Raw genomic sequence first — 14,622 nt, forward strand, 5'->3', positions numbered from 1 at the left:
TATACTACGGTTTTAGGTCCGGTCACAAAACCGGATACGGGTCAAAATGAGCCGACCAGAGTCACCATTTGACTCCGGTCGGCTCATTAAAGTAAATGAATTTCAGCGCTGGTCCGGCTGGGGTACGGGAGAGCCCGGTTTGCCCCTCCCCCAGCCAGATCCGGCACCCGTAACGTTAAAGAGGTGTGAATGCAGCCTTAGTTGCTGTTTTTTGGGTGAAAGCTGCTATGTTTTGATAGCAATATTAACACACAGAGTAAGGATATTTATTGTGTTATGTCTGTGGTGTCTTAGAAAAAAACATCTGTAGTCAATATTGTGAGAACCAATTGGAAACTTTTTAAGTGAAGATACACTTTAACAGAACAGACTTCTCCTGTTCTCTAGATTACTCCCAGGAATCTCCCTCCGAGTATATAGACGAGGAGCCTCCAGCAGCTCCTAGAGGTGAGAGCAGCAGTGACGACGACTGCAGAGAATCGGTGTCTCCAGTTCAGGACTTTGTCAAGCAGCAGAAACTCATCCCACCGCGATTCCAGAGGCAGCAGCAGGTAATGGAACATACTCCAGAGCTGTACTCACTATTCTGCTGGTGAGGTCACTGTTAGAGATGAGCCAACTTACAGTAAATTCGATTCGTCACGAACTTCTCGGCTCGGCAGTTGATGACTTTTCCTGCATAGATTAGTTCAGCTTTCAGGTGCTCCCATGGGCTGGAAAAGGTGGATACAGTCCTAGGAAAGAGTCTCCTAGGACTGTATCCACCTTTTCCAGCCCACCGGAGCACCTGCAAAATGTTTTATTTATCTTTGCACTAATATGTGGTGATATGTGTTTATGTCTGTACGGACTGTTTGCGGTGATGTAATGCAGTTAAATTTTTTGTGCCCTTAGGAGCAGTTGTATAAGATGCAGCAATGGCAACAACAACAGCAGCAGCAGCAGCAACAACAACAACAACAGGCTTATGTGGCATCCACCCACTCCAACCACCCCCGGCCCTTCTATTCCCATCACCCCCAAATGTTGGGGTTTGATCCTCGCTGGATGATGATGCCTTCCTATATGGATCCCCGTATGACTCAGGGTCGTGCTGTAGACTTCTATCCTTCCTCCATACATCCGCCAGGTTTGTACTTATTATTTTACTACTATATCATCCTGGTTTGTAGATGAACCTCAGAATTTGATCCCTGGTACTGAGCATGCCCAATCCGCGGCCAAGGTTGCTTTTTCTGCCCACAAAATAAACTTGTTTTCCTGCTAGGTGTGATGAAACACATGATCCAGCAAGAATCCGTGGGTGGAGGCTGCCAGCTAGACGACTGCCAGCCATCCGATCGCAGGCCTCAGTCTGCTGAACAGGTGTCGGCATGGAGCCAGGACAGCTATGTGCACCTACAGAGCAAAGCCTACTCCCTGCCCCCGCAGAAGCCGATGGAGAGTGCGACAGATGGAGGTTACAGCAGGTAACTGGATAGCAGATTCATTTCTTTTGAAAGTTATTGTTCTGTAGCAAAGTATGTTTAACTCGGTGGTTTCCAAACTGTGGCCCTCCAGCTCTTGCAAAACTACAACTCCCAGCATGCCTGGACAGCCAATGGCTGTCCAGGCATGCTGGCAGTTGTAGTTTTGCAACAGCTGGAGTCACCCTGGCTGGGAAACACTGGGGTATAGGGCAGTGGTCTCCAAACTGTGGGCCTCCACCAGCTCTTGTAAAACTAAAACTACCAGCATGCCCCGACAGCCAACGTCTGGAGGCACCCTTTTTGGGGAATGCTAGGGTATAGGGCAGTGGTTTCCAAACTGTGGCCCTTCGGCTCTTGCAAAACTACAACTCTCAGCATGCCCAGACAGCCCTTGGCTGTCTAGGCATGCTGGGAGTTGTAGCTCTGCAACAGCTGGAGGCACTCTGGTTGAAAAATACTGGGGTATAGGGCAGTGGACTCCAAATGGTGGCCCTCCAGCTCTTGCAAAACTACAACTTGAAGTTTTGCAACATCTGGAGGGCCACAGTTTTAGACCACTGGTGTATCTGGTTGCAGGTATTGACTTCCCTTAGTTTTGTTTGTTTAGAGCTCCGGCATCCCCAGTAGGAGCAGGTTGGGAGCCCAGTCAGGGGGTCCTGGGGATGAGAGACGTCTGCATAGTACTTGAGTGCTATGTGCAGAACAGAGGCAGTAATGGATGCCGTGATCATCGGGTGCCCCCTGGCATATGCATAGTTGGAATCTACAGGCTTATCCACATTACCATTCATTCATTTGGCAAGGAAGACACAGAATCCCTATTGTTATGATCAGTAGCGATCCCAGCATTGCAGCCCAAGCCATCAGAAGATTATTGTAAGGTATTAATAAAGCATATTGATTGTATGATGACATATGTTACTCTTTGGTAACATTCTGCAACCCTAAGCAAAGATCTCTGCTTGCTGTCATCAGTTAGTAACGTCCTTATTTGCACCCGGAGACATAAACCCTTATGATTTTATACTTCTCACTGCTCACAGATTGTATCTAGACCAGCCAATCCTTTCTGAGCTGAACTGGGCCTACAGATTTATTCTACTTAGCTTCGCTAATACATTGTAGCAAATTGCAGCACAGACAAGATGTCACTTTACTTCTGGATATAAACAAGCATGGTCCTTCACCTTTTATTAAAGGTGTGTTCCAAGTTAACAAGCTGATCTATGGGGGTCCGACCACTTAAATCAGGGACAGAATTCTCCTTGGACTGAACAGAGCCACTGTGTGGCCACTGCTCAAGTCAATCTCTATAGGGCTGGCTAACATTTCTGTCTGGAAAAGGTTGGTCGGCCCGACAGAGCATGAATGGAGCCTTGGTTGTCTGGGCATGCTTGGAGTTGTAGTTTTGCAATAGCTGGAGGCACCCTGGTTGGGAAACACTGCCTTATAGCGCTGGGCAGCAACCTATGGTTCTCCAGCTGTTGCAAAACTTCAACTCCCAGCATGCCCGGACAGCCTATGGCTGGAGGAACAATGGTTGGCTTTGTAGTTTTGCAATAGCTAGTGGCACCCTGATTGGGAAATACCACCTTAGACATTTGATTCGCATTAAACTGGATGACCCCTGGAAGTATTGCTGTTTATTTCTGTCCCAAGATTTGTTACTTGCAATTAGAGATGAGCGAACTTACAGTAAATTCGATTCGTCACGAACTTCTCGGCTCGGCAGTTGATGCCTTTTCCTGCATAAATTAGTTCAGCTTTCAGGTGCTCTGGTGGGCTGGAAAAGGTGGATACAGTCCTAGGAGACTCTTTCCTAGGGATGTATCCACCTTTTCCAGCCCACCGGAGCACGTGAAGGCTGAACTCATTTACGCAGGATAAGTAATCAACTGCCGAGCCAAGAAGTTTGTGACGAATCGAATTTACTGTAAGTTCGCTCATCTCTACTTGCAATGTAAGAGGTAATCACAAATCATCTTAAGCTCTTACTTTGATACATTTTTATTTTTTTTATGTTTCTTTAAGGAATGAAAGCTCCTACTGTTCCTCGAGGGAGAGGCTGGATGCTGTACACGCCCACCAGGAGCCCTTAGATGAGAGAGGCGAGGAATATCTCACCGGAAACTATGAAAAGTCTTCGGGAAGCTACAGTAGCTGCATCTCGCCTCAAAGGAGAGGGCAGGACAGTTCATACCAGCATCTGGAGAGCGTGACAGACCCTGCTGTCAGTAGGGGGCAGCAAAGCCCTGCACAGTGTCGGCAGTCAGAGTTTGTGAATGATAAGAAGCCTCAGTTTAATGGCTGGGGGTATGGGCACCATCAAAAGTCTTCTGATACCGCAAGTAGTGTGGAAGAGGAATCTCCAAAGGAAGAGCATAATATGGTGCCTGAGGCATGGAAGAAGGAAGATCGGTGCAGCGAAGACTCTACTGGTGGAGGAGACTGGAGGAACGAGTCCACTACCAACTCTTCACCGCCGCACACAGAGAACCTCGGACGGAGCCGCCGGACTGGTCCTATAAAGAAACCAGTGCTGAAAGCTCTTAAGGTGGAGGAGAAGGAGCTGGAGAAAAGCAAACCTGAAACCAAGGAGACGGTAAAAACCATGAAGGAGAAGCTGCTTTCGAAGCTAGACAGCGTGCCGAAAGTGGAACCTGCACTCGTAAGCTCCTCCGCCAGCTCTACCATCGAGGAAAAGCCCCATTTCCAACCCTATGCCCAAGAACCTGAAAAAATGTCCCAGGAGAAGGTTGAAAAAACTTGGGGTCCAAAGCCGCTGTCTGTTGCCCGCGAAACGTCCGTCGCCATCCCCCAAACCAAAAAGAGCAACTGGATATTCATCGATGAGGAGCAGGCATTTGGGGGCCGAACCCGCGGAAGAGGAAGAGGCTTCAAAGACTTCAATTTACGAGGCCGGGGTTCTACTGGCCCTTATAATGGGCAGAGGGTCAACAGAGGTCGAGGCCTTCGAGAATTTATCCCTACCGAGGATTTCCGAAATAGGGTCACACGGCGGCGCGGTGTTAGTGAAACTCACAGCGAAGGGTCAGAGTACGAAGAGCTTCCTAAACGTAGACGTCAGCGGGGGTCAGAGAATGGCAATGAGCCCCTTGTGGAAAGAGAAGCTGATGACAGCAGGAAAGGAGACTTCCAAGATTCCTGGCGATCTAATAGAAATTACTCAGATGATTCCAATAGTATGGACTCTAAATCCCGGGCCCCAAGGGCTTTTGGGAGATCGCTTCCTCCCAGACTTAGTAACGGCTATAGCAGAAGGCCATTCACCTCCAAGGAGTCTTCACACTGGAACGGTAAGAATGGAGGGTCTACATGGCAAGATTATAACGGATCCTCAGAGTCTTATGGAGCGCGGCAAAACACCGAAAGAGAGCACGGCAACGACTACAGCTATTCCGACTCCCTCCATCCTCGAAGAGCGATTGACGAAACGCAAGGAGATGACAGGCGGCCGTTTTTCCAAGACGAATATTCAGATAGGGAGAGTTTGGACAAAAGATCTTTCGTTAGAAGACGACCCCCACGTCAAGATAAACCTCCGAGATTCCGGCGTCTGAGACAGGAAAGGGAATCCGCGGGGCACTGGAGCGGTGAAGAGATGGGTAGCACTGTGAACAACCATGAGCACTGGCAGGCCCGTCCAAAGATGCCACTGAATGACCGCCCCGGGCTGCCGGCCAGACGATCTCCAGAACGGTCTTATCACACTGCCGACCACGTGAACGAGGATTGGGAAACTGCGTCAGAGAGCAGCGACTTCAGCGAGAAGAGGCCCGGAGAGGTCGACGGGGATGGAAACCTGTCTGGGAACGGCTTCTCGGAGAAAAGAGAACTGTCCAAAAGAAGCTTCTCCAGCCAGAGGCCTCTTGTAGACCGACGCAAGATGGAGTCTTCTGGATATGACGAGAAGCCGTCAAAGGTCGGAGTTAATTCTCGTGACTACCAACAAGGCTCCTCTTCTGGGAAGACCAGGTAAGGGGGGATAATACCTTTTTTTTTGTTTTGTTGCATGTCTGGGTGTAGTAGTGGTCTAGAAAGAGGGATAGCGTTATTAGATACAGATGGTTTGCTACTAACATTGTCTAAAGTAAAGATAAATAGAACGAAAAGTCAAGCGCTACTCCCTATATGTCTGTAACCTCCTATACGGATGAAGTGCATAGAGATTCCCCTGGACTCAAGGTCAATGCGGAACATGAAGGAGGAAGATAGGCTTCCAGCACCAAATTAAACATAAAACTTCATCCTTTATTGTTTATATAATAAAATTGCATCATTGCTATGGCTGACGCTTTTCAGACAACACATGGTCCTTTATAATGACTGTGTAGGACAGTGTTTCTCAATCAGGGTGCCTCCAGTTATTGCAAAGCCACAATTCCCAGCACGCCTGGACAGCCTTTGGCTGTCCGGGCATGCCTGAAGTTGTAGTTTTGCAACAGCTGGAGGCACCTACACTACCTTTAGACATTAGATTTACATTAAACTGGATGACCCCTGGAAATACAGTTTGAACTGCAGTTTGGACTGAAATAAACAGCAGTATTTCCAGGGGTCATCCAGTTTAAGGCTAAAGGCTGTCCGGGCATGCTGGGAGTTTTAGTTTTGCAACAACTGGAGGCACCCTGGTTAGGAAACACTGTCCTACACAACCATGTTCGAAGGACTGTGTGATGTCTGAAAAGCGTCAGCGTTTGCAATGATACAGTTTGACCTGAAATAAACAGCAGTATTACTGCAAAGGCTGACACTTTTCAGACATTACACAGTCCTTCAAAAATGATTATGTAGGACAGTGTTTCCTAACCAGGGTGCCTCCAGCTATTGGAAAACTACAACTCCCAGCATGCCCGGACAGCTAAAGGCTGGAATTGGACAGTTTTGCAACAACTGGATGCACCCTGGTTGGGGAACACTTCTGTCTCTCGGATCCCCCATAAACATGAACACTCTACTGAGCTGTGTGTGCATGTGATTTAAATGGAGAGAAGCCAGCAACGTAACTGTAAAAACAAAGGGATCGGGCAGTTGAAATGTAACATTCCCGATCTTTTTATCCCCACATTACCTATTGGGTGAGAATCAGGAGTCCCTCATACACATTAGGTGACTGGTCTCAGGTTTAGCCTACACCTATGTCATGTGTGTGGTAGCCTTAGAGGTTCTCCAATGGGAAAAAATGTTTTAAAATATCCTGGTGCCAGAAAGTTATATAGATTTGTAAATTATTTCTGAAATCTTATTCCTTCCAGTACTTATCAGCTGCTGAATGCTCCAGAGAAAAACATGTAGTCTTTCCAGTAAGACCACAGTGCTCTCTGCTGCCACCTCTGTCCTTTCTAGGAACTGTCCAGAGCAGGATCGGTTTGCTATGGGGATTTGCACCTACTCTGGACAGTTAGAGTTGGTAGTAGAGAGCACTTTGGTTTAGACTGGAAAGAACTACACAACTTCCTGTGGAGCATACAGCAGCTGATAAGTACAGGAAGGATTATGATTTTTAAATAGAATTAATTTAACAGTCTGCATAACTTTCTGGCACCAGTATATTTGAATTCTTTTTTTTTTTTATTAGAATTCCCCCTCCCCCCTCAAAACCTGACTAAACTGTATTAAAACGTGTGTTCAAAGTTTTATCCGTATACGGTTTGAAAAATGATATCCGGTTTCATTCGTTTTTTAAGAAAAAAAAGTATACGTTTTGAAATTTTCACTCCATTATGAATAAAGTTTCACTTGTTTTGATTGAAATTCCAAGAAAAAAAAACTGCAAAGTCAAAAACCGTATGGTGAAAACCGGATGGAACCGTACGCGCATACAGTTCTGTACGGTTCCTATTGACTCCCATGTTAAAAAAATAAATAAATAAATAAAAAGTATACGGGTCAATAAGGTTTTTCACCTGGACCAAAATCCGTGGTAGGCCACGGTTTTCTGTCCAGAAAAAAAAAGTAAAAAACCGTGTGGTGTGAAAAACTGAGCCAACCGTATACAATATGGTGCATAGGGTTTTGAATGGAAAGTCTATGGTCACGGTTTGCTGTACGGTTGCATACGGTTTAAAAAAAAAAAAAAAAAAAAACGTATCCAAAAACTGTATAGAAAAATCGTGGTGTGACCCCACCCTAAGACAGAGCTCTAATATTTACTTACGATCTTCTCTTTTATTCTTAGAAATAGTGATAAATCTAAATCAAACCTTTTATCTTGTGTGTTTGTCCTTAAAGTCGCTGCTCTGAAGATTCCTACACACAAGATGGCGGCCACCACCACCGCTATGGTTTAGAAAGATCGTCCCATTGTGACAATGGAGATGTCCCAGGCAAGAAGTCTGAACGGGATTCCAGGCCAGCAGGGCATAAAACCGGCGAGAAATCGGAAACAATGACGGCTTTTGATCTGAAATATGGCGGTACGGCTCTTCCCTCCGATTTTTCTGTGATTTTCCAGACAGATGTGAATTTAGATTTGTTCATGAATGTCGCTGTTCATTTCAGACTCTGTCATTGATGAAGACGCTGAGGTGGGAGCGGAGTCCTATTCTGACATGACCAATAAGCCCCGACGAGCTCTGGACAAAGACCGCAGGAAAAAGGATCAGATTGTTCAGGTGAGAGTCGCGTATTGTGGATATGAACCCACCCTAGTTATCATACAGTATAGAGCAGCGTTTCTTGCCAAACTACGACCCTCATCGTTCTCTTTCAGCCTTTGGTGTTTAGGGTATGATGGGATGTTGTAGTTTTTAAGCAGGCGAACCATAGTTAGGCAAACTCTTAATTTAAAGGGGTACTCCGCTGCTCAGCGTTTGGAACAAACTGTTCCGAAAGCTGCAGCCAGCGCCGGGAGCTTGTGACGTCATAGCCCCACCCCCTCATGACATCACGCCCCGCTCCCTCAATGCGAGTCTATGGGAGGGGGCGTGACGGCTGTGTCACCCCCTCCCATAGACTTGCATTGAGGGGGTGGGGCTTTGACATCACGAGCTCCCGGTGCCGGTTCCAGCGTTCGGAACAGTTCCAAACGCTGAGCACTGAGTACCCCTTTAAGGGGATACAGCAGTGTACGACATTTTATTCCCTATCCAAATGCTGCAGCGGCCGGACCCCTGTGATCTGAAGGCCGGCGCTGCAGCAATATGGTAATGGAAGCCTCAGAGCACAAAATACAGCGTTCGTGTATCTCCGATCCTCGCATAGAGTTATATGTTGACCTCCGCTTCGTGTAGGTGACAACAGTCTCCTTGCACAGAGCGGAGAGCATCGGCAGGGAATCTTGGGGACCCAGCGGTTGAACCCTCATGATCAGAAATTTATCCCCTGACTTGCAGATATGGGATACATTGTCCCTGACTTCCTAAGACTCTTGTGGTGTTTTCTTTGTAGGTTTTAATTTCCTATGATTTTTTGTTTTTTCTACACCTGCTCTGATCGATCGGGTTTTCCTCAGCTCAAATCCACCTCATTTTCTGTGGAAGCCTTAGTAAATATATTGGGTTTTTGTGAAAATGTCGGGGATACACCCCTTTTCTGTGACCACACCCACTTCCCCAGAAGGCCACACCCTTTGTGTGTGTGTGTGTGTGTGTGTGTGTGTGTGTGTGTGTGTGTGTGTGTGTGTGGAGGGGGGGGGGGGGGTTTCAGTTTTTTATTTTTTTTCAATTCTGGCGCGGACAGAAATTCTAGCGCAATGCACCAGAATCTGGTGCACAATCCGACAAAACATGTCGGGTTTACAAAAGTCAGAAAATCAGGGCCATTGTCTTACACTGCAGTACGCCTTTATTGTTTATTTGGGGACTGTGGGAGACACGTATCATTATTTGTGTATGGTAGAAGCAATTTACCCTCTTTTGCCGAATTATATTATGCGCAGATGCGCTAAATTTATCCATCAAGCGCAATGAGTTTCATAAATTGCGGGCGAATATAGTCATCTCCTCCTACCTCCTCCACTCTTTGAAAAATGAAATCAATGATTTTGAGCATCTTACTACGTGCAGTCCAAGATGGCTTATATTTGCATTAAAAATATGGTCATTGCTCAAGATTTCTGTGGGTAAATGAAATTTATGAAGTTAATAAATACGAGCTTACTAAATATGTCACTCCAAGGTTACACCGAAACCTACACGTTCTGGAGGAAATGCTCCAACAGAATGTGCGCAAAAAAAGCAAAAAAAACTGCTTCCGCAAAATTTTGTGCAAAAATGTAAACACAAAACGGGTAAAAATCTTTGATACATGTCCCCCTGTAAGTACATGATGAGAGTTGTAGTTTTGTTACAGCTTGTTAGCCACAGGTTGGGTAAACGCCGCCATAGAGAGCTGTCGGCTGTCTATGCTGGGAGTTGTAGTATTTTAGCATTTAGAGGTCCACAGTTTGGAGACCATGGTTTAAAGGACTTTTTGATATAATATTCAGGTGCCTACCAAGAACAGCTCCATACAGTCAAGGATCCCTCCTCGTTTTGCCAAAAAGCAGAATGACATGTGCCTGGATCAGACTGAAGTTCCTGGTAAAGAGATCTGGGAGAGCAACAGTCAAGGTAAGTTATGACCCTGCATTTCATAAGTAGATCATGGAAAATTCTACGTATAGGAAACGTTGTTAGAACATTCTGTCACTTTATACATACGGTCTAAAGCAGTGGTCTTAAACTGTGTCCCTCCAGATGTTGCGAAACTTCAACTCACAGCATGCCCGGACAGCCATTGGCTGTCCGGGCATGCTGGGAGTTGAAGTTTTGCAACATCTGGAGGGCCATAGTTTGAGGCCACTGGTCTAAAGTAAGGGTGCATAGTTTCTTTGGGCCGGGTAATGCAATCCGGGAGAGCAGCATCTGGTGTCTGATCCGTTCTCTTCACCTTTCCTTGCTCCTCATTGTCAGATTTTATTCCTTGTGTCTCCTCTATGTACTTGGAACTTAACCTTCATTGTGTTTCTTTCCAGGTATCTCCGTTCAGTCAGGCAGTGATAACTGGAATAAGCCTGGCAGCAGTTTCAGTACAGAGTCTGCATCCTCAGAGGTAGGTTTTCCCTGTTGCTGTATATACACTAATAATATCTCTAATACTGCAATCCCCCGGCCTCTGTGATGTTCCAATAGATCCTGCTGACCCTTCACCATGTACTCAATAGAAGGGAAGTGAGGAGACGTCTTTACTGAGAGGCTGTACTAGCAAAAAAAAAGAAACGTATGATCAGGCCGCTGCACGGTTACCAAACAAAACCTAAGACAATTCAAGAGAAAAAGACGGCAAGAATTTATGTGCACCCCTAGGGATAAATCTGAGATGTTTGAAGTATTGCACAAAATACCAAATGAACATATATGTGTGTGTGTGTGCGTGGATAGATGTGTGTGTGTGTGTGTGTGTGTGTGTGTATATATATAGTGTGTGTATGTATGTGTGTGTGTGTGTATATATATATATATATATATATATATATATATATATATATTAGTGTGTGTGTGTGTATATATAATATATATAAAAATATATAATATCGTATTTATCGGCGTATAACACACACTTTTTAGGCTAAAATTTTTAGCCTAAAGTCTGTGTGCGTGTTATACCCCGATACACCCCCAGGAAAGGCAGGGGGAGAGAGGCCGTCGCTGCCCGCTTCTCTCCCCCTGCCTTTCCTGGGGTCTAGAGCGCTGCTGCCGGCCCTTCTCACCCCCTGGTTATCGGCGCCGCTGCCCGTTCTGTCCCCCTGACTATCGGTAACGGCGCCGATAACCAGGGGGAGAGAAGCGGCGCCGACAGCCAGGGGGAGAGAAGGGGCAGCGGCACCCATTGCCGGCGCCGCTGCCCCGTTGCCTCCCCCCATCCCCGGTGGCATAATTACCTGAGTCGGGTCCGCGCTGCTGCAGGCCTCCGGCGTGCGTCCCCGGCGTCGTTGCTATGCGCTGAACGGCGCGGCGCATGACGTCAGTGCGCCGCGCATAGCAACGACGCTGGGGACGCACGACGGAGGCCTGCAGCAGCGCGGACCCGACCCAGGTAATTATGCCACCGGGGATGGGGGGAGGCAACGGGGCAGCGGCACCGGCAATGGGTGCCGCTGCCCCTTCTCTCCCCCTGGCTGTCGGAGCCGCTTCTCTCCCCCTGGCTATCGGCACCGGCAGTGGGGCGCCGGCACCGATAGTCAGGGGGACAGAACGGGCAGCGGCGCCGATAGCCAGGGGGAGAGAAGGGCCGGCAGCAGGGCTCTAGACCCCAGGGAAGGCAGGGGGAGAGAAGCGGGCAGCGACGGCCTCTCTCCCCCTGCCTTTCCTGGGGGTGTATCGGCGTATAACACGCACACAGACTTTAGGCTAAAAATTTTAGCCTAAAAAGTGCGTGTTATACGCCGATAAATACGGTATTTTATTATATATTATTATTTTATTATTCTTTATTTTTCAAAGAATTCTTAGTTGAAAGTTAGATAAGCTGTTGACTCCCCCATTCCTTCTTGGGCATATGATTCCACAATAGGGTATAAGCAGATAAACCGTATATAGGCGGCCAAGTACATGTAACGTCACTGTTAGAAAATAAGGCAGGCAGTACACGGGGCCCAAACAAATGGTACCTATTTAAAGAGACAAAGTATTAACATTCAGTGACAATAAGCTATTAAATAGGAAGATATTAGCAGCCATAGCCAAAAAGCAACATTATTAAATGTTAAAGGACCACAAGGAGCCCAAAAAATGTAAGGGAAGCAGAGCCCCACAAGTATGGTCACACCCAGGTAACTATGTCCGCTGTGAGGCTGCTCTGTCTGGGTTTGTGCACATAGATTGACTCTCCCCTTATTGTTACCTGTTACAGTAGGACCTATGTATAAGTGCATCCTGCTACATGCGAGCCATAGATTTAAAGGGGTCCTCTGGGACGCACAGATCATCCACCAGACTGTGACATACTGGTATGGTCTAACGTGTGATATTGTTCTTTGTAGGGTTTTAAAGGCAGCCAGGGTGATAGCGGCATTGACCTCAGTGCCGAATCTCGGGAATCCTCTGCCACGTCCTCACAGCGAAGCTCTCCGTATGGGACAATGAAACCAGAGGAGTTGAATGGCGCAGTCATGGTGGAGTCAAAATCTGACTGTCCTAAAGAGCAGGGCCAGAAACAGTCAGAAAAGAAGGTGCGTTGTTTGTTGTATGATAGGACAGCACACTCACAAGTCTAGATGATCTCCAGACAGACTATAGTGGCTATGAAGGGGCTTCATTTCATAGTGCAGTTCATCAGTGTGAAGCAGCATCTGCCATTGTCCTATGTATTTACCATAAGTCACTATCTACTTGATTTACCTAATCCTCATTGTGGGGGCAATTTACCTCTGTTCATTTCCTGAAATGTTTTTTTTTTTTTTTTTCCCCCCCCGGTGCTTTTCTCTTGCAGGAGTCAGACTCCAGTTCTGGAATGAACAAAGAACACAAGCCCGGTCCTATCGGCAATGAGCGATCACTAAAGAACCGGAAAGGATCTGAAGGGACGGAGCGATTGGAGAGCAGCGTGCCACCGGTCAATGGTGTGGAGATTCATGTGGATTCTGTTCTTCCTGTTCCTCCCATTGAATTTGGAGTAAGCGCAAAAGTGAGAATTTTCTCCCTTCCTTTCATAGCAAACACGATCCTGCTTGTTATCCTCAGTACTTTCTATTAGATTTTTTTAATGAACGTACGTAGGGGGAGATTTATCAAAACCTGTCTAGAGGAAAAGTTGCTGCGTTGCCCATAGCAACCAATCAGATCGCTGCTTTCATTTTTTTTAAAAGGCCTCTGGAAAATGATAAAAAGCAATCTGGTTCCTATGGGCAACACAGCAACTTCTCCTCTGGACAGGTTTTGAGAAATCTCCGCATAGTCTTTTAGGGAAATAATGAATTTCCAATACGGTTAACATAGACAACATAGACAGCTATCTAGTGCCAATAAGAAAAAAGGAGAGAAGATAAAAACTAAATTTATTTCTAAGCCTCAATACAATATTTTGATACTCTACTATTCTATCTTTTCTGAAAAGCTGGAAATCTCCCAATGTACATTGTACGTTTGTGTATACAGTGACCCCCGACCTCCGATGGCCCCGACATACGATCATTTCAGCATACGATCACTCTCAGAGACCATCACATGGTGCAGGCAGCATCAACATACGATGCTTTTGTATGTCGGGGCCATCGCATAAACGCCTATCCTGCAGCGCAGACTGCTTCAGCTGCCCCCGGATAGCCGTTTACAGTGCCCCGTGTGGTCCGCTGACGATCACTTACCTGTCCTCGGGGCTCCGGCGCGTCCTCTTCGGGATCCCCTGCATCGTCGGCGCTCTCTATCGTCGTCATCACGTCACTGCGCGCGCCGTCCCGTCATCCAATAGGAGCGGTGTGTGTAGTGACGTGATGGCGGCGACATGAGAGCGCGGATGCCGGGGAAACAGAGGCCTTTCCGGAGCGTCGGGGACACCCGGGGACGCGGCGACATCGATGGAGGGCGACATCCAGGGCAGCGGTGACGGGTGGTGACTGTCTGGAGCGGCGGGGACACGTGAGTATAACCTCCAATACCAGTGGTCTTCAACCTGTGGACCTCCAGATTTTGCAAAACTACAACTCCCAGCATGCCCGGACAGCCGTTGGCTGTCCGGGCATGCTGGGTGTTGTAGTTTTGCAACATCTGGAGGTCCGCAGGTTGTAGACCACTGTCCTATACTTTACATTGCACGGATCCCTCAACATACGATGGTTTCAACAAACGATGGTTCATTTTTAACAGATTACCATCGTATGTTGTGGGACCTCTGTATAAGGTTATTATTTACTCAGAAGACAACCTCTTCTATTCTGGGGATCAGCGCCCTTTTTTCTTCCATATCTATAATACAGAATACAAATCTAGCCTTTATCTGTAGGAGATCTGTTTCTAGAAATGCTAAAACTTTCTGTGGGGTCAGAATAGTCTGCGCGCCTCTTGGCGTAACCGGTTACAAGTTGACCAAAGCGCTAAAAAAATTTCTGGTATGTTATTGCTAGCGGCCAATTTCCCAAGCTGTGATCTCTGCACTTCCTATATAAATATTCACAGCTATGTTCTCTAAGACATCTGCGGGCGTATTTGTGATT

General features: G+C 46.9%; 1 protein-coding gene and 1 non-coding gene across 9 annotated transcripts in view; both read left to right on the forward strand.

Moving 5' to 3' along the window:
* The window catches only part of PRRC2B (proline rich coiled-coil 2B), a 71,135-nt gene that overhangs the window by 38,813 nt on the left and 17,700 nt on the right, over positions 1 to 14,622 (forward strand). For 5 of the 8 annotated variants that reach the window (XM_056538568.1, XM_056538570.1, XM_056538572.1 and 2 more), the window contains exons 13-22: positions 388 to 551; positions 895 to 1,129; positions 1,268 to 1,469; positions 3,501 to 5,465; positions 7,722 to 7,906; positions 7,992 to 8,104; positions 9,919 to 10,042; positions 10,447 to 10,523; positions 12,454 to 12,642; positions 12,903 to 13,097. In XM_056538568.1, the coding sequence (XP_056394543.1) occupies positions 388 to 551; positions 895 to 1,129; positions 1,268 to 1,469; positions 3,501 to 5,465; positions 7,722 to 7,906; positions 7,992 to 8,104; positions 9,919 to 10,042; positions 10,447 to 10,523; positions 12,454 to 12,642; positions 12,903 to 13,097 (3,449 nt within the window). Of the gene's footprint in view, positions 1 to 385; positions 552 to 894; positions 1,130 to 1,267; positions 1,470 to 3,500; positions 5,466 to 7,721; positions 7,907 to 7,991; positions 8,105 to 9,918; positions 10,043 to 10,446; positions 10,524 to 12,453; positions 12,643 to 12,902; positions 13,098 to 14,622 lie in introns of all 8 variants that reach the window. The other 3 variants (XM_056538571.1, XM_056538569.1, XM_056538573.1) reach the window with 3 other exon arrangements.
* On the forward strand, positions 10,584 to 10,667 carry LOC130292194 (small nucleolar RNA SNORD62). Its single transcript, XR_008848102.1, has one exon. It is a non-coding gene; the product is annotated as a small nucleolar RNA SNORD62 (small nucleolar RNA).

This window comes from Hyla sarda, chromosome 9, assembly GCF_029499605.1.
Source record: "Hyla sarda isolate aHylSar1 chromosome 9, aHylSar1.hap1, whole genome shotgun sequence".
Lineage (NCBI taxonomy): Eukaryota > Metazoa > Chordata > Amphibia > Anura > Hylidae > Hyla > Hyla sarda.